Raw genomic sequence first — 23568 nt, forward strand, 5'->3', positions numbered from 1 at the left:
CGACCCTTCCCCCACCCCCCGTGATTCGGAACAGCGAGCAGACCGGCAGCGATGCGATTTATTGAGCCAACAGAGAAAGCGCTCTTTATCTCAGAGCCGGGGGAGGAGGAGCGAATCGGGGACGCGGACGGGCCGGACCCCGCTGCAGTGCGGGTCGGTGCTCCGCCTCCCGGTACAAAAAGCTCGGTACAGAAGCGTGTCATCATCTCCCGTCCGTCCGTCCGTCGTCGCAAGGAGACGCCGTCCCTGCCGCAGATGCGACACCGCTGCCAAGCGGCCCCGAGCCCGGGCACCGACCCCGCCCGCAGCCGCGCCCGCGGGCAGCAGCACCGCAGCAGGCACCGGGAGCAGGAGGCCCGCTTGTCTCCACTCCCAGTGGGCGCTCGCAGGCGTGCTGGAGGAGGCAGAGGACGGCTTCAGCGTTGTCAGATACTCGGCAAGGACGGGGCGGCTTTGCAAAGCAACAGCTGGTGGAGCCCACGCCGTGCCGAGCACAGACGGCAGCCACGTCACGCTGACACACGATGTGCTGATCCCCACAGCTGAGTCAGAGTGAATCCACCTACCAGACCCACCTGCGAGGCGTCAGTTCAACCCACAGAGCCCATCTGTTCTGCGTGAGCCTTATCTCAGGCTCTTTCCTTCGTGCACAGGATACGTTGCGTGCTGTTTGCTCTCAGGGCTCTCCCAGGCGTAGAGATGGGTGCCACGAGCTGCCTGCTGCTCCTGTTTTGGTCTTAATATAGGGTGCTTTTATTTTCATCTGTTCCTCTGAGATGATGATGAGGATGGCCTCAGGACCGAGGCAGGTTCTGCATGTGTATGGGATCAGGCCTTGAGCCTTCATCTCTACCAGCAGGGCAGGTGACAGAAGAGAATCCAACTACTGTTTGCATAAAGCATCCCCATTTTCAGATGGAAGCGAGTCTGTAGCTATGTATCCTGTTTCAAGGGAAATGTTCCTGCTATCTGGATTTTACAAATCGTTACAATTTTACAAAAAGCAATTAGATAACATCATAGCCTCTGGCAGGACCAGCAGTCTGTCCATCACTGCTGTGTGGCACGATGTGCACCAAGTGCTGTGTGCTCCCATCTGCTGAGTCAGTGTAGAGGCATCCTTATCACCCCATAAACAGTCCTATGGCATTGGTGGGACAAAGCAGCTCTTCTGCACAAGGTTTTCCCTGTCTCCAAGGCAGTCCTTCCTGCCCAGCACTCAGTCAGTCACTCATTAACTTGCTTTACAGCTCAAACCAAACAGTAACAACACAAACCGGTGCTGCCCTGCACCTCTCCCAGGCACACCACACCTGGGGCTGTTCAGCTTTTGCTCCAGTGCACATGCAGCCAAAGAACAGCCACCTCCCTCCCCCCTGCATTACAGCAGAGACCCCAGACCCCTCACTTCTGCCTCTAGGATCGATCCTAATCCGAGGATGGTTTGAGGGATAGCCCAGATTGCACGTGTTGGATTGCAAGTTTGGTTTAGGTAAGGCAGTGATAGGGAGTGACAGAGCCAACACAGCGAGAGCAGCCCTGTCCCACATGCTGGTGGGGAACCTAGCCCAGGCAGCTGTGCTGCAGGCAGAAAGGACAGCAGAAGGCTCCCAGATCTGGGCTGGGGAAAGCCAGGTGGCAAAAAGTGAGTGATCTTAGTGGAAGGCTTGGTCCCACCAGACACAAAGCTGCTCTTGCTGAAGCTCTCCAAGCAAAATTCAACATGTGCCACACACCTGCAATTTGGGGTGCCCTGGAGCTGGTGCAAAACTGGCTGTGCTGGTTGTGCTGTGTTTAACATGCAGAGCTGTCCTACCCCATATGGGATCTATTCTGCAGCTGGCAGCCCCCAGGTTCACAGTCCTGGTGAAGGAGACAAGCTGGAAAGAAAGCCAATGGTAGCCACTCCTAACCGCATCAATCCTGGAGCTGCAAGCACGACACAGTGGGAATGGACTTGGAGCCTCTGCTGGGGAAACAGCGACCCTTCCCCAATTGAAGGATTTTCCTCTTCACACCAGCAGCCATCTGGGAGAGCTGCCGCTGCACGTCCTTCTGCCAGTAGGAGTAGAGCAAGGGGTTCAGGAGGGAGTTGCACAGTCCCAACAGCCAGAGGTAACTCTCAGTGACTCTGTAAGGGAAGCACTTGGTACACACAGTTTGCACGACGCCAGCGATGAAAAATGGCAGCCAGGACAGCACAAAGCAGCCGATCAGCATGGCCACGGTGCGCATGGCCTTCATGTCACTGGTGCTGCCCCTGGCCAGCCCCGCACGTTCCACTTCCCGGATTTGTTGCACGTGCACAGAGGCAATTTTCAGCATGTCACAGTAGAGGTAAATGAAGAGAAACAGGACTGGAAAGAAGCCCATGCAGGAGACAATGAGCATGTAGCTGAGGTGGAAGACTCCGAAGAAGGAGCATTTTTCCTCGAGGGAGATCTTCTGAAAGCCTGGGATAAGGAGTGGCAGAAAGCCAACGATACCAGCAAGCAACCAGAGCCCCACTAAGTGCAGCCCTACCCGCGTGCCCGTGACCAGCTGGTGATAGTGGAAAGGCTTTCTGATCGCCAGGTGCCTGTAACACGCGACCAGGGTCAGGGACAGGATAGAAGCAGCAGAAGAGGATGTCACAAAAGCCATTCGCAGGACACAGAAGATCTGCGGGGGATGAACGTGCTCAAAGAACTCCCCTCTGACCAGACCTAAAACCGACAAGCCAACTATGGCATCTGCAGCAGCGAGATTAAGGACAAAGTAGTGTCCCTTGTAGCCGGTCTTCCAGATAAGGCGAAGGAGGGCGATGGCCACCAGCACGTTGGCAGTGATGATGAGCGGAGCCAGCACAGCAAGGATGATTCCCACAGCCAAGCTAGCCATGTCTGGCCACTGCGGGGCACAACCCAAAGACGGTATGTCCACAGCACGATCCTAGAGCATTCCTCACCTGGGGCTTCCTGGTACGCACAGCTCAGTAAGCAGGCAACGGGCGGCTGTGAGCGCAGCACCTCACTCTCCAGGTGGTGCCTCGGGCTGCAGAGCAGAGTTCTGCTGTGCCAGAAGGGACTGATGCACTCACAGCACCCGCTGTGCCCACGGAGGTCCCTCCCCTTGTGCCACGTTTCCAGACAACCCGAGAGCAGGAGGGTGAGCTCAGAGCACTGAGCAGGAAGGCTGCGTGAGGCTGGGCTGACGCCACTCTCCTCCCTAACAGCCCACCCCTGCTCCCCTGGCTCCCTGCCCCACCAGCAGGGCAGCAGCCTCCTGCACAAGGTGTTTCAGCATCTTCTATTCCAGGGCAGCCCATGCTGCTGTTGGCCTCTCCATCATCTCCTAGTGCAACCACGAGACCTGCTTGGGGGCTGTGGTCCATGTCAGCATGAGGATCACACCCTGATCGCTCCTCCTTGTCCAGTGGTGCTGCTGTGGTGGCATGCAGGGAGCTGAGCACCCCAACCAAGCACTAAGGACCTGAGCAGAGCCAGTGCCTGGCTGTGACACAGGTGCAGATAAAGGAGAAAAGCCCACCAAGATGTAGAGGTGGTACAGCTCATGAGGCTTCTGCAGGTCACTGCCAGAACTACAGCAGCCTCGTCCCACAGGACCAAAGAAATAACACTGATCCCTTTCAACAAAGCTGCCTCTCCTGGACCAAGAAAAGGAAAAAAATCAGAGCTGCCAGGAAACAGGGAAGGTTTCAGCCTTCCTCTGTCAAATAGCAACCCGAGGCGAGTGGGCTGCTCGGGAGAGGCTGAGCACAACCAAGGTCAGGATGCAGCTGAGAACGCAGCCAAAGGCAGAGCGTGGCGCAGGGCAGGTTGTAGTGCCGAGGGTGGAAAGAAGAGCCTCCCACCAGCACTTCACATCAGAAAAAAACAAAGCCAAAAACCCGTTAGAGGCCACAAATACACTGTTCATGCATTTCTCAGGAGCTGCTTGTAGAGCTTTGCTCCTGAAGAACAAAGATGGGATAGCAATGGCTGTCAGCAAGGAAATCACAACCATCGGTATAACTGCACAGAAGGGTCTGCTCCAGAACTAAAGGGACAGAAACATGAAGGAAGCCAAAGGAATGTGTAGAATTATTGCTAAAATTCTTCTCACACGGATTCCTATTGATCCATCACATCACTATGTCTTTACTTTGAATATTCAGAAATTCTCTTCAAGAGTAAGGCAAGCTGAAGCATGCAAACGTTGTCAGCTTTCAATCCTCTGCTCCCAGCCCCCGGTAACTTGCAGTTTAACTCTGAAACTGACCCTCCAGCCTTGTAGGTCACCTCCATTCATGGCACTATTTAAGTCCACGAGTCCACAGGCCTCACCTTCCTTATGCATTCAACCAGGTCCCTACAGAAGCACACAAATAACTCTCTCTCCTTTGTTTGGCTGAACATCCCTTGTGCAATCTGCACAGAAAACGTCACTTTGCAGCAGCCTCAAGCAGGAAGCATTGCTGCACATCACACGAACCTTCATCCAGACCAAAGCTCTCCCACAGAGGAGGAAGGAAGTAGGGATAAAAACTGTTTGCTTTTATGGGACCATCATTTCCTGACTATCAAGCTGTCTTTTAGAAATACATTCATTGCAGTGAAGTTTGATGACTCTGAAGAAAAAAATAATGTATTTAGGGGGGGGAAAAAGGATATACAGTGTGCTGGAAAAAAAACCTCTTGTTTCCTAGGGCAGACACAGCATCTGCTCTGAAAAATATACCTATGCTAGGTCTGCACAAACACAAACTCATGCCATTCAGTCAATAAATAATTTAATGAGGTTACAGGAAAACATGACAGCACCCCTGTCCAGCCTCCAGCCTCACCCCCAGGTATGGCAGAACAAAGTACATGAGTCAAACAAACCACAGCTGCATCAAAAGGCCACTGGAATGCACAGATCTTCACAGAAGATATTGCTTCAGGCCCAGACACTCGTGCACAGTTAATACTCGCCTCTGTGTGGAACAAAGCATGCAGTACCTGCCATCAGCCTCCCAGTTACACTTCAGCCAGAACAACCTTCAGGGACCATGAATGTGGGGGAGGAGGAGAATCCAGACCCACATGTAACAAAACATCAAAACGTGGGGATGGTGAAATGAAGGCTGCAGCAAAACACTGCTGTGAGCCTCGAAGATGACACTCGTGGAATGCAGCTAGCTCTCAGAATGGAAGTCGCTTCAGTTGCTCATATGTGATAAAAAACTGAAGGAAAAGTCAAGGAATTAGGCCAAATACATACAGCAGCTGCATTGCACCTCCCTTGTAATCAGGCCAAGCCCCACAAGGCAAGGCAGGCAGATCATCAGCATGGTATTGCTGAAAACCAACATGGGGAATCCCCTCTTCCAGGCAGCATAAAGCGATTCGTACAGATGGAAGAGAGCTGTGGAAGGAGGCTACCAGGAGAGGGAAGAAACTGACCCAAAAATCAAGCTGGCCAACGCTTGTCTGGACCACTAGGAAAGGGAAATAACTCTTAACTGGGTTTTTCCAAGCAGGAACTTCTTTAAAATAAATTACATACACCATGTCAGAGGGAATGAAGAAACCAGTACAGCAACACAGCAGTGACTGATGATTCTGCAGAGCAGGTCAGCACCTGTCTCAGGAGAAGAATATTCCCCAGGCTTCCCTCCTAAAACAGGAGCCAATCTTGAAACTGCTGCGACTCCAGCAGCTCAGGCTAAATGGAAAGTTTAAAGCCATGCACTTGAAAGCACTTACTTTACAGGAAAATGCCTATGCTGCTGCACTGCAAGTCCCTGCATAAACCACTACAGAGCTGTCAGAAGGAGCAGTCACAGCCAGTGGTGCTTTCTAGAGCTTGAAGCACCTGCAGTCACATTGCAGTCTACGTCTGTTCAAGCCTAACAGGGTGTCTGCTCTGAACTTCCATTTACAGCTCAGTCTTCCCCTGCTTGCCCGTACCCATCACCTCCCAGCAGCATATTGAAGGATACAATGATGTTCCAGGGACCGAGCCGAAGCCAGTTGGGCCAGAAACCTTTATAGAGTGCAAAGAACCCTTCGCTCTTCCATGTCTGGGGGGGAAAGAAGAGACAGATTAGTTATGAGACTCAACTTGGGATCAGTCGCAGATTCTGAGAGCCAAAGAGGAGTTCTGCTGTGGGAACACCACCACTCTCTGGGCTTGGCCATTCAGCCAGTTTTCAACACACCTCACTGTCAGCTCACCCAGCCCACATTTTAACAGCAGCCAGCCTCCCAGAAGCAGTGCTTTGCCCACCTGTGTCACCTTACCTTCACAAGACCATCCAGAGTGCCCTTATAGAGCTCCACACTGCCCACTATCGCTCGCTGGTTCATCATCCGTGTCCTCACCACATCCACAGGGTTGGAGGCAATTGCCCCTGCCAGCCCACATGTAAAACTGGAACTAGATATACCAGAACATTGGAGAGAAATAGCTCTGAATACGGCCAGTCTGGCTCAGACAAGCCTGGACATAAGCACAGGAGTACTTTTCAATTCCATGAAAGGCATTTAGCAGTTAGCTGTCCTGTCTGCTCCCACCCAGAACCAATAGCACACTGAGACCCAGAGAGCTAGGAAAGCAAAATGCTCAGCTCCATCTAATGAAGACCCTGCCAGAGCCCACTGCCAGGTCTCCACAGGGCTGTCTGCAGTCCAGTGAGTGTTTCTGGGTGCTGACAGGGTGACACAGACCTGAAGGCAGGCTCTTGGAAATGCACATCCTTCTCCCCAGAGCAAACATTTCTTCGTGGCAGGGAAGGAGGGAGGAAGACCAAAGGCAGCCACAGGGAGCATGCAGCTGCTAGTCTCCTCCCTGCACATATGGTCTAGTGCTTGTCACCTTCAGCCCACAGCAGGCAAACCCAACAGAAGCACTGCAGCACCTCCAGCTAAAGTGTCTGCTAGAAGAATAATAGGAAAATGTAGGTGAAGAAAGACTTTGGGAAGTTTCTAATCCACCCCCTGTTCAAAGCACGGCTGACTTGAAAACTAGGTCAGATTGCTCTGCGTATTCTTCCAGCCAGTTTTGCAACTCTGTTTCACAAAACTCTTATAGTAATGGCTGTGAGCTGACATCTTCTGTAGATAAGAACCTCGGACTGGAGCAGCTCTTTCAACCTACTGCTACTATTAATCACATCCAGAACTCCTGCCAGGTTCATACCATGGCAGCAAAACAGAGCAACAGCATTTCTGGTAACCAGTGAACTGAACTCAAGCTTTCATTTCACTTCACCAGAAGGATTTATGCCACGTTCCTTCTCCAGGGAGGTCTCTCTAGGGATACTTTCTGGGCATCCATAGCTGCTCCAGTCAACACAGCAGATCCCTCAGAAGCACTGAGCTTGTCCTTGGCAGCTCCAGAGCTCTTGCTCTATAAACAGATCTCCAAATCCCACCTTGCTTCTCTGCTTCACACACACTGCCAAGCCTGGAGAATGCAGCAGCTGCAGCAAATACTCACACAAAGTGGGTAAAGATTGTATCACCCATCAGGCCTGACAGAATTAAGTGCTTCTTGGTGATGTCGTAGACTGGCAGCTCCACCCCAACCACAATGGCAGCTCTCTGGGCTGTTGGAACAACACCCTGCAGAACACAAACATCAGTCACAAGCACGAACTGCTGCCTTGAGACCCACAGCTAGTATAACACCTCTTCCCAGCCTCCTCTCAGGGGTCTTTCTCTTGTCAGGACACTTGGTATCCTCATCATCCCGCCTTGCAGCTGAAGCTTGAGGTGGAGCTTGCTCACTGTCTCCCAGTATAACTTCAAAGCTAAGGAGGACTCCTCCATCCCCCACCCTAGCAGTTTTACTACAGCCAGATTAACCAGATGCTTCTCTTCAGCCCACAAAGGAATAAGGCTATAATTCACTTTTCTTCCTCACCAGCATACTGAAATTTCAACACCAGAAAAGATTCTGTACCACAAAAGACCAAGTCTACTTGCCCAGACCTACATACTGCTCCATCCAGGAACACCTTCAGCCCTGGGAACAGGTCTGACTGGCTCAGTGCTGACACTGCCACAGCACAGACCCAATCTCCACCACAGACATGCTTCTGTTAGCCTGCTAACCAGGAGGAGGACTTCACTACCACCCCTGGCTCACAGTTCTCCTCAAGGGCTGCACTTGGGCTCAGAGAAGGAGCAGCAAACAAGTTGAGGAAGCTTTTAACTCTGATGCTAGTGGAGGTAAGGGGTTTCCAGCAGCTGCTGCTCACCCTCCAGAGGCCTCGGGTACCCTCTTGCTGGTAGATATCGATGAAGCTGCCAATCATGCCACCCTGGAACAAACTGCCTTGAGCTTGCATTCGAATCTGAAAGAAATGTGCAAGTCAGGGGCACAGCATCAGCACCTGCCCTGAGGGCAAGAATAACAGCTCAATGGGTTTCCTGGTACAAAAGAACAACAGAGCAACTCCCATTCATAACAAGCCCAAATTAGCAGAACCGATGTCAGGAGTGGCTTAGAGAGAGCACCTCACTGCAGCTGGGAGAGATGCACCCTTGTTAGAAAGCAGGAGCATGTGGCAAACTGCACTGGGCTCACTGGACACACACACACTTCTTACCTTCAGCACATCTGTCGGATTGGCAAGTGCAGAGGAGATCACCCCTGACACCACTCCACAGATTACATTGATTAACAACGTTTCATCTGCAATCAAGAAAAGGAAGTCAGATCCTAGAGGTCTAAAGAGAAGGCGCACAGGCTGTACTGGACAAGCAAGAAGCTCTGGAAAGAACACAAAAGCTAAATTCACAAATCACATGGTGAAGCTGCACAAGCAGAAACTGGCCATTTATCATCAGCTAACAGCAGACCTATCTGCAGCTGCCAGAGACAAAAAGCAGAGGCTGTAACAGCAACACACTGTCAGAGAGAAGCAGGTCTGACTGCCAATTCTAGCTGATCAGACAAGTAAAGGGCTGCTATACAGGAATGTGCTAAACAATCATCTGAGATTTCAGTGCCCAGGGATGCGTTTCTCATAATGGATAATGGCAAGGCAGAGGGACAACTAAACACTTCTCAAGGCAATCTGACATCAATTAGCTTTAATTTGGAGCCCCAGCTGGCCACACTCAGAATATGCAGCCTCCCTGAAAAATAGAAAGTAGATGATCCAGGCAGAGAAAGTTAGATGCAATTAGTTCCAGAGAAGGAAAAAAATCCAAGATTTCCAGGTCCAATATTAGATTGATGGTTATATTGGAAATAGGCCCTTTGCTGGTACTGACCACAGCACTTCCCAGAGGAGACCAGGCCACGTGCTGCCCCAGGCCTGTAGGGAGACAAATATTCAAACAACAGTACTCACAACTGGAAATGCTGCAACAGCAAGTGAGATGGGCAGCCCAGAGCACACGCACAGAACCATCCACAGGGGGAGGCACCACTCAAGAAGAGAGCAGCCCCTGGAAAACAGGGGTCCTGTTTTCTGGTCCTCTCGCTGGTGTGAATCTCTCACCTCACTTTCCCCAGCTGAACATTATAAAATATTCACTCTTGATGGGACAGGATATAGAACTGCGCATGCAGCTCCTCCAGTTAAGAAATTTTCAACTTTGGCTGCTCTACTATCTTACAAGTAAGAGCGACAGAGGCTCCTGTCATCAGAGTCAAGAGCACATGCTGTTTCTGTCCCTTTAATCACTGCAAAAGCTCATGAATTAGACAACTTCCTAACCAGAGCTGCTGTGTTCCAGCAGAAGGACTTCAAGAGGACAACAGGAAAGGCTTCCTAATGAAGGTCACAACCCAAGTAACACAGAGCAGTGCAGGGAGCACAGCTGGGATGTCAGAGAATCATAGAATGGCCTGGGTTGAAAAGGACCACAATGCTCATCCAGTTCCAACCCCCTGCTGGGGGTTGGAACTGGATCCAGCCTGGCCTTGAATGCCTGCAGGGATGGGGCATCCACAGCCTCCTTGGGCAACCTGTTCCAGTGCCTCACCACCCTCTGGGTGAAAAACTCCCACCTAATATCCAACCTAAACCTCCCCTGTCTCAGTTTAAAACCATTCCCTTTTGTCCTATCACTATCCACCCTCGTAAACAGCTGTTTCCACTCCTGTTTATACACTCCCTTCAAGTAATGAAGATATATACGATGCCTTCCCTGAAGCTAATGAGAAGAGATGGGCCTCTGTCAGTACACTGGGGGTTTCCTGGGCTCTGATGTTGTAAAACAAAGGTGAAAGCTGGGGAAAGCATGGATGCGTTCAGCTTAGGGACCATTTCTGTGACTGTGGGCGGCATCAAGCACAGTGAGACTCCAACTGGTGCTGCAGCCTATCCCTGCACGTAACACAGCTGCACAGCACGAAGCGAGAACTCCATCTCTGGGAGAACCAGAGCTGGGAAGGGCAGGGAAAGGAACGAGCAAACCCACACAGAACAGAGCTCGCAGCACCGCGCCGTGGATGTCTGGCAGAGGAGCTGCACCACGTTCCTACCACAGACCTTCCAGGCGCTCCACGAACAGCCGCTTCAGGCTCTGGTAGATGCCGATCTTGATGGTACCGTAGGACGCCTGTCTCAGCAGCGCTGGGGCGATCCTGAGCGAGGGAACAAACGGCGGCAGCTGAAGCTCCCAGCAGGGCGGCACCCCGGGCGCCTCGTGTCGCGACCATCCCCGCAGCGACGCCGACACACCGCCCACACAGCGCCGCCGGCCTCGCGCAGCCCCTCAGCCCCCCCGGGGTTTACCGAATAGAGCTTACCCCGAATAGAGGGCGCGGCCGCCCTCCTCGCGGCAGATGCGGAACAGGGCGTGGAACATGCCGCGGTAACGCACCTCGCGGAACCGCGCATCGGCGCTCTGACCCTGCACCTGCAGGCGCGTCTTGGTCAGGTCCACGGGGAACGTGCCTGCGGGGAGAGCGGCCGTCAGCGCCCCGCAGGCCCCACACCGATGCCCGCCGCCCGCCGCCCTCCCGCCACACCTCACCGAACTCGGCCACGATGGAGGCGAGCCCGCCGTACACGAAGGGTTTCCAGTTCAGCGCGGACATGGCATGGCGGAGCGCGCCGCCGCGCCGGGCCGGACACTGCCTCGCCTCGCCCCGCCCCGGAACCGGAAGCACCTGGAACAGGAAGCGCCCTGGAACCGGAAGCGCACCGCGACTCGCTGCAGGCGGATGGCGCCCCCTGGCGGCGGGGCACCAGCAGCTCGCTCTCGGAGTTTCGGTTCCAACAGCGCCGCCCGCCGGGAACGGAGGGCGAGGAGACGGGCGAGGGCTGCAGCTACGAGACCGTCTGAAACCACCCCGAAACCCAATGAGTAGACGACGGAGAAAGCTACTTAGCGAAGCAAGTGCTCCGGTACCAACCAGATGCGGCTCAAAATCATCACTGCGTTCTCTCCATTTCTCTATCCATTGCCATCGATGTTCAGTCCAAACAGCACAACGAAAAGGTTCACCTTTCCCTGCTACCCAGACACAGAAGTGGTGCTCCCAGTTGTCTCTTCTGGTTAACAGATCAATTTTATTAAAAGGAGTTTAAAACAAAAAACATGAACAGTGATGGCTCAGCAGCACAGCCTTTGAGATCCATCTCATAAACAAGGTAAGTGGGACAGGCTGGGGGCACAAAGCACTTACGCCCACCTGCAGGCACCCACCAGCCCCACTGCAGACAGGGGTGCTCCCACTGAACATGGGCATTTTGGGGATTCATAGCATCCTGCTGTTCAGCACCCCTACTGCCCATGCTGCGCCGTGAGCCCCTCCACAACTGTCTGTGGGATGCCACTGCACAGAAGGGCTGAGCGAGGCAGCGACAGAGCTCACATCTTAGTCCACAGCACAGAGAGAGCCCTGTCTGAGGAGTGAACGAGTCAAAGTTGTGTGTGAGATGACACAACACCAGCTGTGGTACCCTCAAGGACATACCAGGAAGCTGCAGACAGCTCCTGGCGCAGCTCACAGAGTGCAGCTGTCTCTTGGTGGGCACAGCTGTGGCACAGAGGGTGCTCGCACCAGGGTTCAGTGATGGCTGGAATCTCTGGTGGAACCACGTTCCCTATGCTTGGAATGGGGCTCTCTGGTGCTGCTCTCCCACCGGTGCCTGGATCTGCTTCCTTCAGGACACTCTTCTCGCCGGCTACCGTGGCCTTCACCCTTCCTGCTAACCTCTCCTCTCTCTTCCCGTGAACCGTTCTGCCCTCTGTGTTCCTGAGTGCTCTTTTCCCCTCTCCTCCCCAGAGACCTCCGGTGCCTCTGCTCTTCCTCATCTCGCTGTGTCCTGCTCGCATGTTTCCTCTCAGACTCACTGCAGGACTGCTGACTCCCACCAGCATATCGGTCATAGCCAGGATCTTCCTTTTCCTTTTTAATCTTGATTCTCGGATGTGCCTCTTCAGCAGATGCTGCTCTCTTTGCAGTCTGAGAGCTCTGCTTTTGCCGATCACGTTTACTCTTCTCTTTATCTGAAAACAAAAGGTTCATCTTTAGAGATGGACAGTCCTGCAAGCATCATCTCCACAAGCTCTGTTACAGACCACCAGCTTTTTTTTTTTTTTTTTTTTTAAAAAAAAGGCTTTTTTAGAACCTTTCTTCTCCCTGTTCCCCACTGTCCATCCCCCTCTCCCCCTCTTGCAACATCCCTGCAGCCTAGCAGACAGCTCCTTTTCTCCAGGAAGAGTGCTACTATAACCTGGAAAAATAAGGATCTTCAGAGGTTGGGGGTCAATGATCACAGATAAGGCTAAATACTGGCAGTGTGACACAGATCACAGAGTATAGCCTGGACATTAGGGTTGCATCTCTTTTCAAGAGGATACCTATCCCTGCTGTACGCAGAGCTAAGAGTCCCTGAGACCCACACAGATCCTCCCATCCGGGGTAAAGACTGGCAGAAATGCATTTCACCTTTTTGCTTTTGGACTGGCGTGTCATCATCCTCCAAAGAGGAATCTGATGATGTATGAGGTGGTGTTCTCACTCCACAGCCCTTTGCATGGAGAGCTTTTGTGACATCATCCAAATCATCCGAATCCTTGGGAGGCCGATAGTTGGCCACATGGTCCACACGGATCGTCCTTCCTTTGATCTAGGACAGGAGTCAGCAAAGCGTGTGCTGCAAGGCCAGCAGCTGATGGAGCTCCTCCCTGATGTGATGCAGTGCTCCAAGAGCTGCTGCAGCCCCAGCACTCACCTTGATCCCATTGAAGTTATCAACAGCAAGAACGGTGCTCCTCTGATCCTCATAGCACAGAAAGCAAAAACCTTTAGACTTCCCGGTCTTCTTATCCCGCACCAGATTAATGTTCACTACCTCCCCGTACCTGAAACACACCATCAGCAGCCACAGAGCAGGGCTATGGGGGCACAGCAAGGGGGGGGGGAGGCACTTACTGCGAGAACACACAGATGACGTCCCCCTCTGTCAGCTGGTAGGGCAGCCCGCCTGCAGGGAGGGGAAGGGGCAGCGATGTGGGGCAGCTAGGCTCAGCATAGAGCCCAGCACAGAGCTCAGCATAGTGTCCAGCACAGGGCCCAGCATGAAGCTCAGCACGGGGCCCAGCATGAAGCTCAGCACGGGGCCCAGCACAGCCTCCCGCCTTCTCCCCTCACCCCCACCACACCGCCCCGCCCCCCCCCAACGCGGCCTACACGTACCGATGAAGACCCAGGCGCTGTCCTTGTACTCGGCGTGCCACGACACCGCTTCACTCACGCCCAGCTCCGCCTCCCGCGCGTTCAGCTCGTTGATCAGCTTCACTTTGGTCAGCGGGCTGAGGGCGATGGGCACCGTTAGCACCGGCCGGGCGCGCACCCCCCCAGCCCGCCCCCCACCGAACCTACTTCATGATGGCGGCGACGGCGCGCACTGCGCATGCGCCCCGCTCCGGCCGCGCATGCGCGGCGAGCAAAGCAACGAGTCCGAGCGCAGGGCTCCCACAGACTTTATTGAAGGCGCTCAGCACGGACACGCGCTTTTACCGTGGGCCTCGCGCGACTGCTCCAGCTTCTGCGCCCGGCCCGGCCGCTTCTCCACATCGCGATAGAGCAGCGATTTCTGCGCCTTCAGCCGACAGGCCAGACACATGAAGATGGACTCCACGTTCTGGCTCTCCTTAGGGTCCTTGGCTGAGGTTTCGAACAAGAGCATGTTGTGAGCGTCGGCGAATTTGAGGGCCATGCTGGACGGCACTTGGATCAGGTCCTTCAAGTCACACTTGTTCCCTACCAGCACTTTGGGGACGAGGGGGGACACGGCGTGCCCGTTGCACTCCTCGATCCACATCTTGAGGTTGGTGAACGACGTCATCTTGGTGACGTCATACACGAAGACCACGGCGTGCACGTTGCGGTAGTAATGCTCCACCATGCTCTTCCGGAACCGCTCCTGCCCGGCCGTGTCCCACACCTGCACCTAAGAAGCACAACACGGGGTTCTTGAGGCTGCCGGAGCCCTGGGTGCTCACCTGAGCAGGCGTTGCTGCTGCAGGAAGCTGTGCTGCAGCTGCTCCGACAGCCGATGGGCAGCTGCACGCTTTCATCCCTGTGCTCTGAGGGAGAAAAGTCCCAGCCCGATGACTTACCTTCCCCAGGAACACGTTGCTGGGCTGGTGCACTCAGCCAGCATCCCCGCCATCGAGTGCACAAAGCACTGCTCGTTTCAGAAATGTCAGACTAGATTAACACGTCGGCCCACCTAATGCTATGCTGTATAAGAGCACCCTGAAAATGATGCAAAGGAGGCAGGGCAAAGAGCAGCATGGAGCTCTGCCTGGGGGAGGAACCAGCTGAGAAATAAAGGTTGGGATTAAAGAGCAGACAGCCCTGGTGACAGGGCAGTGGGCAGTTCCAGCCTGACAAGAACTGGATGAGGCCCTATGCAGACAGGAAGAGTCTCACGTTTACAGGTCCTTCTGGAGGCCTTCAGCCATTCCTGTGTGTGCTGGAGGGGCAACACAGCAGAGCATAAAGCGTGAGATTCATGGAGAGCGTTGGTGGCAACTTCATGACCCAAGTGATAGAAGAGCCGATGAGGGGAGGTGCTCTGCTGGGCCAGCTTCAGCAGGGCAGCTGTCAAAGTCAAAGGATCTCATTAACCATGAGGTAGTGGAGTTCAGGATCCTGAGCAGAAGGAGCAAAGTGAAATGCAAGACCACAGCAGTGAGAGCAGATTTTGGCCTTTTCAAAGATCTGCTTGAAAGAGTCCTGTGAATTAAGGCCCTATAGGAAAAAGGGACCAAGGAAAGCTAGCTAATAGTGATGTACCTCCACCTCTGAGCCCCAGAGCTGTCCATCTGAATGGATAGGAAGTCAGGCAAAAATGCCAAGAGGTACAAGGAGGAGGTACAGGGAAGGTGGAAGGTGAGACAAGTGACCTGAGAGGAATACAGACACAATGTCTGAGCACACAGAGAGGTGGTTTAGAAAGCAAAAAGCACAATTGGCACTGAATATGGCAAGAGATGTTAAAGGCATCAGGAATGGCTTTTCCAGGTATTTAGGTGACAAAAAGAAGGCTAGGGACACTTGAATGTTACTTTTGATACCTGTCTGCCTTAAGATCCTCATAAAAAAAAACAAATGAAGCCTGGGCTGGATGAGCAATGAAGTGCATTAGAAACTGGCTGGATGGTCAAACCCGGAGGGTGGTGATCAGTGGTGCTAAGTCCGTTTAGGGGCCAGTAGCAGGGGTCATTACTGTGCCCGTTCCTGTTCGACATCTTCACTGACAACCTGGACGATGCAGCAGTGCATCCTCAGCCAGCCAGGAGATGGCGAGGTGGGAGCAGGAGCAGATACACCAGGGGGCTGTGCCGCCATCTAGAGGGACCTGGACAGGCTGGAGAAATGGGCTGCCAGAAGCCTCCTGAAGTTCGACAGCCCCAGGACACCGTGCGGACACGCAGCTGGGAATAAGAGGACCTGGGGGTCTTGGTGGGCATTGAGTTGAACACGAGCCAACAATGTGCCTATATGACAAAGTTGGCTAACGATGTCCTGGGCTGCATTAAGCAGAGTATTGCCAGTAGGTCAAGGGAGGAGATCCTTCCCCTCTTGTTGGCATTGGTGAGGCTACACCCGGACCCAGCACTCCATGTCTAGGCTGGCCAGTACAAGAGAGAAATGGAGATAAAAAGGGCCTTGAAATGATGAAGGGACTGGAGCAGCCCTTGCATGACAGGCTGAGAGCTGGGATTCTTCAGCATGGAAAAGGCTGAGAGCTTATCTCATAAACGGTATAAATACCTGCACAGAGGGTGCAAAGAAGCCAGGCTCCTTTCAGTGGTCCCCAGTGATGACGGAAGAGACACGGACACAAACCAAAACAGTTGGAGTTCTTTCTGAACATCAGGAAGCACTTATTTTCTGTGTGGGTGACAGAGCAGTGGCACAGGTTGCCCACAGGAGCTGCAGAATCCTCCTCCTTGGAGATGTTCACCAGCTGCCTGGATGCGGTCCTGGGCAACCTGCTGTGGGTGGCCTTGCTTAAGCAAGGGGGTCAGACCAGATAGCCTACAAAGGCCCCTTCCAACTCACATCTGGCTGTGAGCCTGATTCTATAAGTCCTGCTTGCTCTTGTAAGTTATGCCTTGAAGCCTGGAACTGGCAATTTCTCAGTAAGTGCTTTCTATATGAGCTACTCTGGGCTGTGACAGCACCTGGCCCAGAGTCATTCAGCATGGAAAAGTGCTGGAACAAAGAGGTACTGCTCATTCATTTCCATGCCTGTTTATCCCACACTGCTTGACTCTGGGCACAGCAGGAGCAGGAGGGTGCATCTCCCACCTCCCACCTCCCCACTGGGATGCATGGTCCCAGAAGAAGGTGCAATTTGCTGCACTGCCTCCCAATCCTGCCTGCTGCAGCACAAATCACATCCAAGAACTAGAAAGCCTGACAACCATTACAAGCTGGTGGCAGCAAGGCAGGCTTTGTGCCAGCCTGCAGTAGGCTTACAACAACACAGATACGTGGTGTTGAGTGGAACTGGGAAAGGCAAGGGGGGAAATGAACAGCTCTCCTCCTAGAGAGGGGGGGGAGAGAGATTCATGGACAGTTTAACAGCATAACTAAAGTTCTTATCAACAGACATTAGCTCTGCATTCACTCTGATCAGTCCTTCAACTTCTGATCCCCCATTTGTCAGCAGAATGGCAGTATTTGCCCCCTCCCTGTCAGTTGCACTGCTGTTTGTTCTGATCCATGTTACTGGGTAGGCCAAGGTCTGCTGCAAACTCTGCTTCCCAGGCAGTTTTGTACCAACTGCAGCCCATCTGTGGATCTGCTCTGATCCATCAGTCAGAGCTCTCTGGTCTGAGCTAATACACTTCTTACAGTTGTAACACTGGTCTGCATACAGCAAATCGGTCCTGTTCTAGTTCTGTCGGAATTGCATCCTCCTATCGCTTGCTAACACCAGTTTTGAGTGTTAAATCACAGCTGTCAAGCCCCCCGGCAACCAGGCAGTGTGAGCCCCGACCTTCCAGCGAGCCCCTGCAGCCGCCTGCTCCATGACACGCCGCTGGCTGAGCACGGCTCCAGCAGCTCCGGCTCAGCACCCAGCCGTGCCGGATGCCGGCAGCGTTCCGCTCCACGCCATCGCTTCAAACCCCCCGCAGCCTCAAGCCAACATCAAAAAGCAGCAGCGACGCGGTCGGAAGACGTCTCCGCAATGAGAAACCTTCCCCGGTTCCCCTCCCTCGGGCTGGACTCCGAACGGCCCCCGGGAGGCAGCCGGCGTTCGGGCAGCCCGCGGGCGGTGCGGGGCCGGGACCGGCCGCCTCCGGAGCCCGATGCGATCCGCCCGCCGGGGCCGCCGCGGCCCACCTTGATGCGCTCCCCCTCGATCTCCACCGTCTTCTCCCTGAAGTCCACGCCGATGGTGGCCTCGGTCTTATCGGGGAAGGTGCCCCCGCAGAAGCGGAAGGTCAGGCACGTCTTGCCCACGTTGGAGTCTCCGATGACGATGATTTTGAAGATGCGGGTCTGCACGTAGGGCTCCAGCGAGGAATCCGGGCCCGGCGGCCGCCCTCCTCCCGCCGCCATCCCGCACCGCCGCACCGCACACACAAAGGCTGCGGCTGCGGCGGGCGGAGCGGATCAGGTGGTCGGGCGCAGGAAGGCTGCGGGTCCGCCCCGCGCAGCGGCACCGCCAGCGGCCCCGCCCCGCACAGCCCCGCACAGCCCCGCGCGGTGCAGAGCAGGTCGCAGCCCCCCGGGTCGGCCCCGCTACTGTCAGCATCGGAGAGGGCGAAGACTGGAGCTCCTCTTCCCCATCCTTCACAGAATCACAGAATGGCCCGGGTTGGAAGGGACCTCACGGATCACGAAGCTCCAACCCCTCTGACGCACGCAGGGCCACCAACCTCCACATTTAACACCAGCCCAGGCTGCCCAGGGCCCCATCCGACCTGGCCTTGAACACCTCCAGGGATGGACGGGGATCCACAGCCTCTCTGGGCAGCTGTTCCAGCACCTCACCGCTCTCATAGCAAACAACTTCCCCTGACATCCAACCTCAATCTGCCCTCCCTCAACTTCAAACCATTTCTCCTTGTCCTGCAGTTATCTACCCTTTCCAAGAGTTGACTCCCCTCCTGTTTGTAGGCTCCCTTTAGGTACTGAAGGCTGCTATGAGGTCACCCCGCACTGCGCAGGGATATGGGAGCGTGCAGCCTGAAGCACACTGGGGAGGGAGAGATGGGAGCAAGAGGCATTGGGTCAACTGCACAGTGCCCAGTACTGCTGCAAAGGGGGTCTGTGAGAGCACCTGGCTTTCTTGGGTAACATGAGACAGATGGGCAACATGGGACAGTGTGGGGAGAAGGGTGTAACAGAACCCTAAGGGAGAAGCAACCTCCTTGGCCCTTCCCTCTACAGACCCCCAGTGCTCCTGCTGCCCTGATAACGTAGCTCAGACAGCTCCAGAAGAGATCACAGCCCCCTAAAACTGCACATAGCAGGGCTTGGTAAGAAGTGAAGGAGCCAAAGGCTGGGAAGAATTTCCCAGGGGTCCCCAGGAGGTCACAGCTGTCCCAGGAGTTAAGAGCACGTAGCTGCCTGTTCCTGGCTATGCTGAAAGGACAAAAAGAGGTGCAATAAATCACACAGCAGGCAGAAAAGGCTCACAAACACTGGTCCTGAAACACATGGATTTCCCCCCCCTTCTGATTTTGTTTATGTCTGGAAATGTCAGCTGAGTGAGGCCACCCACGACCAGCACATCACTCTGTCTCATCGCACTGCTCCACTCTAAACAACTCTAATGCAGAAGAGATCCTCCCCATCAAGGCTACATCAGCTGATCTGAGGGTTTGGCTCAGAAAGGAAGCTCAGCTGATGGACTCAACACATCCAATTGGGCTAAACCCCAGAGATGTTACCAGGACACAATTTCCAACCACCCCCAGTTGCTTCTGTCTCAGCATAGCTAAAAACCAAAGGGAAAGGGACACAAGGACATTGGATGCAAGTTGCTGCTTAGCCCTCCCCCTGCGTGAGCTCCAAGGGAAAAATCCCTTCCTTGGAGACAGCTGGATCCCTCCAGAGACTCAGCCTGAACATGAGCCTGCTCTGAGCAACATGCAGCTACTGGAAATGCTCACCGCAGCTCTGTAAGTACAGCCACCACTCCCTGAATGAGAGCACAACCAAATAAACAATCTCATTTGCCCACAGCCTTAGGGTTGTTTGTTTTTAAGTGGAAGGTTTGTTTCTACCTGTCAGCTGCAAACTCCTCTCCTGCAGGAGCTCTGACACTGTTGCCATGTGCATCCCAGCTGGTCCGTCTCCACGCAGTCTGAGGGAGGCACAGTCCCAGCAAGTGGCCAAAACACCCACCTCAACCACAGGCAGAGGTGAGCTTCTACATTTCTGATCCTGTGACTTCCCAGCAATTCCTCTTTGTCACGGTATGACATCAGTTTTAAGCCTGCTGTTCTGCTTTTCCTACTCCAAGTTCACTCAAACCACCGCTGCTTGCCTGCCCCAGATGCTTTGTTTTCTCAGGTAGTGATGGTTGGGACTCCCAGAGCAAGCAAGCTGGTGGACCTGATCTACTCCTCACATCAAAAAATGCAAAGTAAAGGAGGCCAGGGTGGAAGATGCAAGTGGTATGACAAGAGGGCTTCAAGGCTGTGCAGGAAGAGTGCTGTGTTTTACATGGAAAGATATTTTGCTTCAGCCCCTTTACATTATTAAAGCATACTGGAAAACAAAGTAGCAGTATTCAGACCCTAGACTGCACCTTCAGTTCATTCTCTGCTACCAGCTAAGCTGTAGAGCTGTTCCTCCAAGGATGTTACCCAGATGCTTTCCTAGCTCTCTGGCTGTGTGCACACAACCAATCTGTCTGCCTGCTTTCCAATTAGGGCAGACACCTATGCCATCTCTTAGACAGGACTGCACAGCACAGCCCAGACCTGCTCAGTCCCATCTTAGCCACTTCATACCACGCCAAGAGATGGGAGGAACACGCTCTGATAAAAATGATGTTTCCTGGGAGTTCCTGGAGGCTTTTATTTACAGAAGCTATTTGTCAGACACTAAAGCCTCTTGCTCCCTATCTGATGCTGACTTGATTTCTCTAGTCTGTGAAACAAGATGCCAGTGTCAGGTCCAAGCTGTCTCCCTTCAAAGGGACATGGCTTCCCATTGTAGCGTGGCAGAAACGTCAAACTTGAGATCTTTCTCTCTTCTGCCTCAACAGCTAGCCTGGAAAGCAACTTGTCTGCAATGTGTGGGATCACTGGCTGCAGGAGAGTCCCATAGACCCGCAGACATTCCAGAGTAACATGGATGATGGTGTCAAGCCAGAGCTTCTCTGCGGGGTCCTTTCTGTCAAGTTTCCAAGGCCTGTGCCTCTGGAAGAAACCATTGGTCTGCCTTACACACAGGGCGATGCATTCTAAAGCCTTGTAGATCTGGAAATCTTCAAAATAACTAGCTACCTGCAGAGGCAGAGAAGCCACAGCCACCACAAACTCATAGTCCTCAGCAGCAGCTCTACCCAGGGCTTCTGCCTCCCTGTAATCCACAACCTTAGGAAAACAAGTCTCTGAGAAACATGGGTAAGTGTTGCTGGGGTTAATGCCAGGGGCTGTTGACCGATTCAGAAGTCCCCCAAGTGCATCTGCCAGTTCTGAATTCAAAACCTTAACAACCTTCTCATCGTAATAGTCACAATCCCTCTCAGGTACACCCTGCCTCAGCAGGAAGTACCGAAATCCATCTACTGTGTATCGTTCGTTACAAGCAAAGGGATCAATCACATTGCCCAGGCTTTTGGACATCTTCTGCCCACGGACAGTCCAGTGGGAGTGCACAAATATTCGCTCTGGAGGGGACAGCCCAGCTGCCATCAGCAGTGCTGGCCAGTAGACAGCATGAAATTTGAGGATGTCCTTGCCCACCACATGGTGTGCAGCGGGCCACCACCCACCATGCGTCTCAGGGTAGCCCAGAACACTCAAATAATTCACTAAGGCATCTACCCATACATAAATAGTTTGTGTTGAGTCACTGGGGACAGGGATACCCCACTGCAACCGGCTTCTCTCACGTGAGATGGACAAATCTGGCAAGTCCTCTCCCAGCCAGCAAAGCACACGCTGGTAGAAAGGCTCAGGGGAAATAGCACGTGGGTTGTCACGAAGCCACTTCTGCAGTGGGTCCTGGAATGCAGACAGCTTGAACATGTAATTCTCCTCTTTGGTCCAGTGCACCTGAGAACACAGGAGAGAAAAAAAATTAGAGCTCAAATGCTCTGCGAATGGGTTCACAGTTTGCACACAGCATATTCAGTTCAAGTTCCTCTGGAATTTGTTTCTCTTCACCATAAACTCAACAATTTCACTGAAACAATTTGTTTCAACAACTTGCAATCATCCTCAGGATTCCGAAGCCTGCTGCCTCTATTTTACATCTAAAGCTGCTTTCTTTGCCATAAAACTAATCTTTTCCCTTAACCACATTGTGTGCTTTATCAAGATATACTATTTTACAGCCTCTTTCTGTGTGAGCCAACACTTGTATACTTCAGTCTTGAATAGATACCAAAGGAGATTAATCTCTGCTTAGCTTTGAAACATGATTATCTGCCACAGTTGAGTTAAATCATGCAACTCGTGACACTGTATAAAAAAAACAGTGGTGGAGACACATTAGGTCAGGTACCCACACTCTCGATTCCAATGCTATGACTAGCAGCTCAATCATGAACAGCTTTATTCTTCCTTTCGTCCAACTCCTTTCATCGCCACTTTAAAACACTGTTTCCAAGCCAACAGCCCATTCTGCAGCAGCAGAATCCCTTCCGTGCCACATGGCTGAAATCTGCACCTGACCCTTGGGGTTTGGAATCCCATTGGCAGCTCTCTCCCATATAACCAAACACAGCTGTGAGAACATGCTTTGAAATCAAGGCAAGTCTCAGCTGACTCAGCTGAAGCACTACACAGACAGTATTTTTTTTCTAGAACAACATAACAGGTGTGCAGCACTCATACAGAACAGCCTAAACTTGGTCAGCAAAGCAGAGGTGCTGTTACCTCATGGCCAGACTCTGCAGACACCTTGTGTGTGAAGCCCTGAGCATCCACCCGCTCTGTGAGCTGGCTTTCAGGCAAGAAGCCCTCCTCTGCCGTGCAGTACCAACCCTCATAGGTCCCTTTGTAGAGAGCCCCGCGCTCCTGCAGGGCAGTCCAGAAGTGACACACAGCTTGGCAGTGACGGGGCTCACTGGTGCGAATGAAGTCAGTGAAGGAGACGGCTGCCTGGGTGAAGGCCTGATGGAACAGTTCTGAGATCCGTGCACAGAGTTCTGGGGGTGACGTTCCCGCTGCAGCTGCAGCCTGCTGGATCTTCAGCCCGTGCTCATCAGTCCCTGAAAAGCCAGAGATGGTCATGGGGAGGGGATGTGGAACCGTGCTGGGACATAGGGTGTGGAGAAACAGGGAAAGTCCCAGGAATCACCAAGGCTGGAGAAGTCCTCTAAGACCTTCAAGACCAATCCCAACCCATCCGATCCCCTCCCTCCCACTGACCACGTCCCTCAGTGCCACATCCCCACGGTTCTGGAACTCCTTCGGGTATGTTGACCCCCCCCCACACCTCCTTGTGCAGCTGTGCCGATGCATCACCGCTCTTTCTTAGAATCATTTTTTTCCCTGCATCCAACCTGAACTTGAAGAGAAACTCCGGACGCAGGAACAGCCTCCACAGCCCGCGAGGCCCGGGGCCAGGCCCGGGAGAAGCCGAGGACGGACGGCGCAGGCCCCGCACTCCCACGCTCACCTGTGGAGAGGCGGCTCGGCCCGGCGCCCCGGAGGCCGCGTTGGCGGTGCAGCGCGTCGGCCAGCAGAGCAGAGTAGAGGTGCCCGATGTGGGGCGGCCCGTTAGCGTAGAAGATGGGCGTGGAGAGCAGCAGGTGGCGACCGGGCCCGGCGGTGGAAGCAGCGCGACGCAACAGCTGCGGGAGGCGGACAGGAGGCCACAACATGACGGCGGAGGAACCATAGAGACGACGGCGCAGAGCGGCCGCGCGCGAAGTCGGATGGGAGGAAGGCGGGGGACGGGGCAGCCAATGAGAAG

The 23568-nt window shown here is 53.7% G+C and overlaps 5 protein-coding genes across 10 annotated transcripts; all 5 read right to left on the bottom strand.

The window, feature by feature from the left end:
- Positions 1–202: 202 nt before the first annotated feature.
- On the bottom strand, positions 203–4614 carry GPR119 (G protein-coupled receptor 119). Its single transcript, XM_010715066.3, has one exon. The coding sequence runs from the start codon at positions 2878–2880 to the stop codon at positions 1918–1920; it is 963 nt and encodes a 320-aa protein (XP_010713368.2). The 5' UTR covers positions 2881–4614; the 3' UTR covers positions 203–1917.
- A 140-nt stretch (positions 4615–4754) lies between these two features.
- On the bottom strand, positions 4755–11119 carry SLC25A14 (solute carrier family 25 member 14). 6 transcript variants are annotated; one of them, XM_085230436.1, is made up of 9 exons: positions 10962–11119; positions 10735–10882; positions 10475–10569; positions 8579–8664; positions 8228–8323; positions 7465–7589; positions 6267–6402; positions 5966–6046; positions 4755–5207 (listed from the first exon to the last, which is right to left on the bottom strand). In XM_085230436.1, the coding sequence occupies exons 1-9, from the start codon at positions 11023–11025 to the stop codon at positions 5166–5168; spliced, it is 873 nt and encodes a 290-aa protein (XP_085086562.1). In that variant the 5' UTR covers positions 11026–11119; the 3' UTR covers positions 4755–5165. The 6 variants fall into 6 exon arrangements, 4 of the variants coding, with proteins under 4 accessions (XP_085086562.1, XP_085086563.1, XP_085086564.1 ...); XM_085230437.1 differs by lacking the exon at positions 10735–10882 and adding an exon at positions 9249–9292 and having other exon boundaries at positions 10957–11113; XM_085230438.1 differs by having other exon boundaries at positions 10957–11091.
- A 354-nt stretch (positions 11120–11473) lies between these two features.
- RBMX2 (RNA binding motif protein X-linked 2) lies at positions 11474–13962 on the bottom strand. The gene is made up of 6 exons (XM_010715157.4): positions 13822–13962; positions 13636–13751; positions 13372–13423; positions 13172–13301; positions 12886–13066; positions 11474–12443 (listed from the first exon to the last, which is right to left on the bottom strand). The coding sequence occupies exons 1-6, from the start codon at positions 13824–13826 to the stop codon at positions 12001–12003; spliced, it is 927 nt and encodes a 308-aa protein (XP_010713459.2). The 5' UTR covers positions 13827–13962; the 3' UTR covers positions 11474–12000.
- On the bottom strand, positions 13907–19691 carry RAB33A (RAB33A, member RAS oncogene family). The gene is made up of 2 exons (XM_085230440.1): positions 17806–19691; positions 13907–14392 (listed from the first exon to the last, which is right to left on the bottom strand). The coding sequence occupies exons 1-2, from the start codon at positions 18022–18024 to the stop codon at positions 13937–13939; spliced, it is 675 nt and encodes a 224-aa protein (XP_085086566.1). The 5' UTR covers positions 18025–19691; the 3' UTR covers positions 13907–13936.
- A 780-nt stretch (positions 19692–20471) lies between these two features.
- On the bottom strand, positions 20472–23544 carry MARS2 (methionyl-tRNA synthetase 2, mitochondrial). Its single transcript, XM_085230432.1, has 3 exons — positions 23272–23544; positions 22527–22861; positions 20472–21701 (listed from the first exon to the last, which is right to left on the bottom strand). The coding sequence occupies exons 1-3, from the start codon at positions 23474–23476 to the stop codon at positions 20523–20525; spliced, it is 1719 nt and encodes a 572-aa protein (XP_085086558.1). The 5' UTR covers positions 23477–23544; the 3' UTR covers positions 20472–20522.
- Between the last annotated feature and the right edge of the window lie 24 nt (positions 23545–23568).

Source organism: Meleagris gallopavo, chromosome 9, assembly GCF_905368555.1.
Source record: "Meleagris gallopavo chromosome 9, MGAL_WU_HG_1.1, whole genome shotgun sequence".
In the NCBI taxonomy this organism is placed as follows: domain Eukaryota; kingdom Metazoa; phylum Chordata; class Aves; order Galliformes; family Phasianidae; genus Meleagris; species Meleagris gallopavo.

What these genes read in the sequence shown, in the direction of transcription:
- GPR119 (XM_010715066.3), bottom strand. Translation starts at nt 2,880, where the DNA reads ATGGCTAGCTTGGCTGTGGGAATCATCCTTGCTGTGCTGGCTCCGCTC.
- RAB33A (XM_085230440.1), bottom strand. Translation starts at nt 18,024, where the DNA reads ATGGCGGCGGGAGGAGGGCGGCCGCCGGGCCCGGATTCCTCGCTGGAG. An exon ending in TCGAGGGGGAGCGCATCAAG is followed by an intron (nt 14,393 to 17,805) that starts GTGGGCCGCGGC and finishes TGTGCTTCTTAG; the next exon opens with GTGCAGGTGTGGGACACGGC.
- RBMX2 (XM_010715157.4), bottom strand. An exon ending in GTCATCTGTGTGTTCTCGCA is followed by an intron (nt 13,302 to 13,371) that starts GTAAGTGCCTCC and finishes GGTGTGTTTCAG; the next exon opens with GTACGGGGAGGTAGTGAACA. An exon ending in GCCAGTCCAAAAGCAAAAAG is followed by an intron (nt 12,444 to 12,885) that starts GTGAAATGCATT and finishes TTTTGTTTTCAG; the next exon opens with ATAAAGAGAAGAGTAAACGT.
- SLC25A14 (XM_085230435.1), bottom strand. Translation starts at nt 11,025, where the DNA reads ATGTCCGCGCTGAACTGGAAACCCTTCGTGTACGGCGGGCTCGCCTCC. An exon ending in GTTCGTGGAGCGCCTGGAAG is followed by an intron (nt 8,665 to 10,474) that starts GTCTGTGGTAGG and finishes TCTTGATTGCAG; the next exon opens with ATGAAACGTTGTTAATCAAT. An exon ending in ACAATCTTTACCCACTTTGT is followed by an intron (nt 6,403 to 7,464) that starts GTGAGTATTTGC and finishes TGGTATATCTAG; the next exon opens with TTCCAGTTTTACATGTGGGC.
- MARS2 (XM_085230432.1), bottom strand. Translation starts at nt 23,476, where the DNA reads ATGTTGTGGCCTCCTGTCCGCCTCCCGCAGCTGTTGCGTCGCGCTGCT. An exon ending in GCCGAGCCGCCTCTCCACAG is followed by an intron (nt 22,862 to 23,271) that starts GTGAGCGTGGGA and finishes CTGGCTTTTCAG; the next exon opens with GGACTGATGAGCACGGGCTG. An exon ending in CTGCAGAGTCTGGCCATGAG is followed by an intron (nt 21,702 to 22,526) that starts GTAACAGCACCT and finishes CTGTGTTCTCAG; the next exon opens with GTGCACTGGACCAAAGAGGA.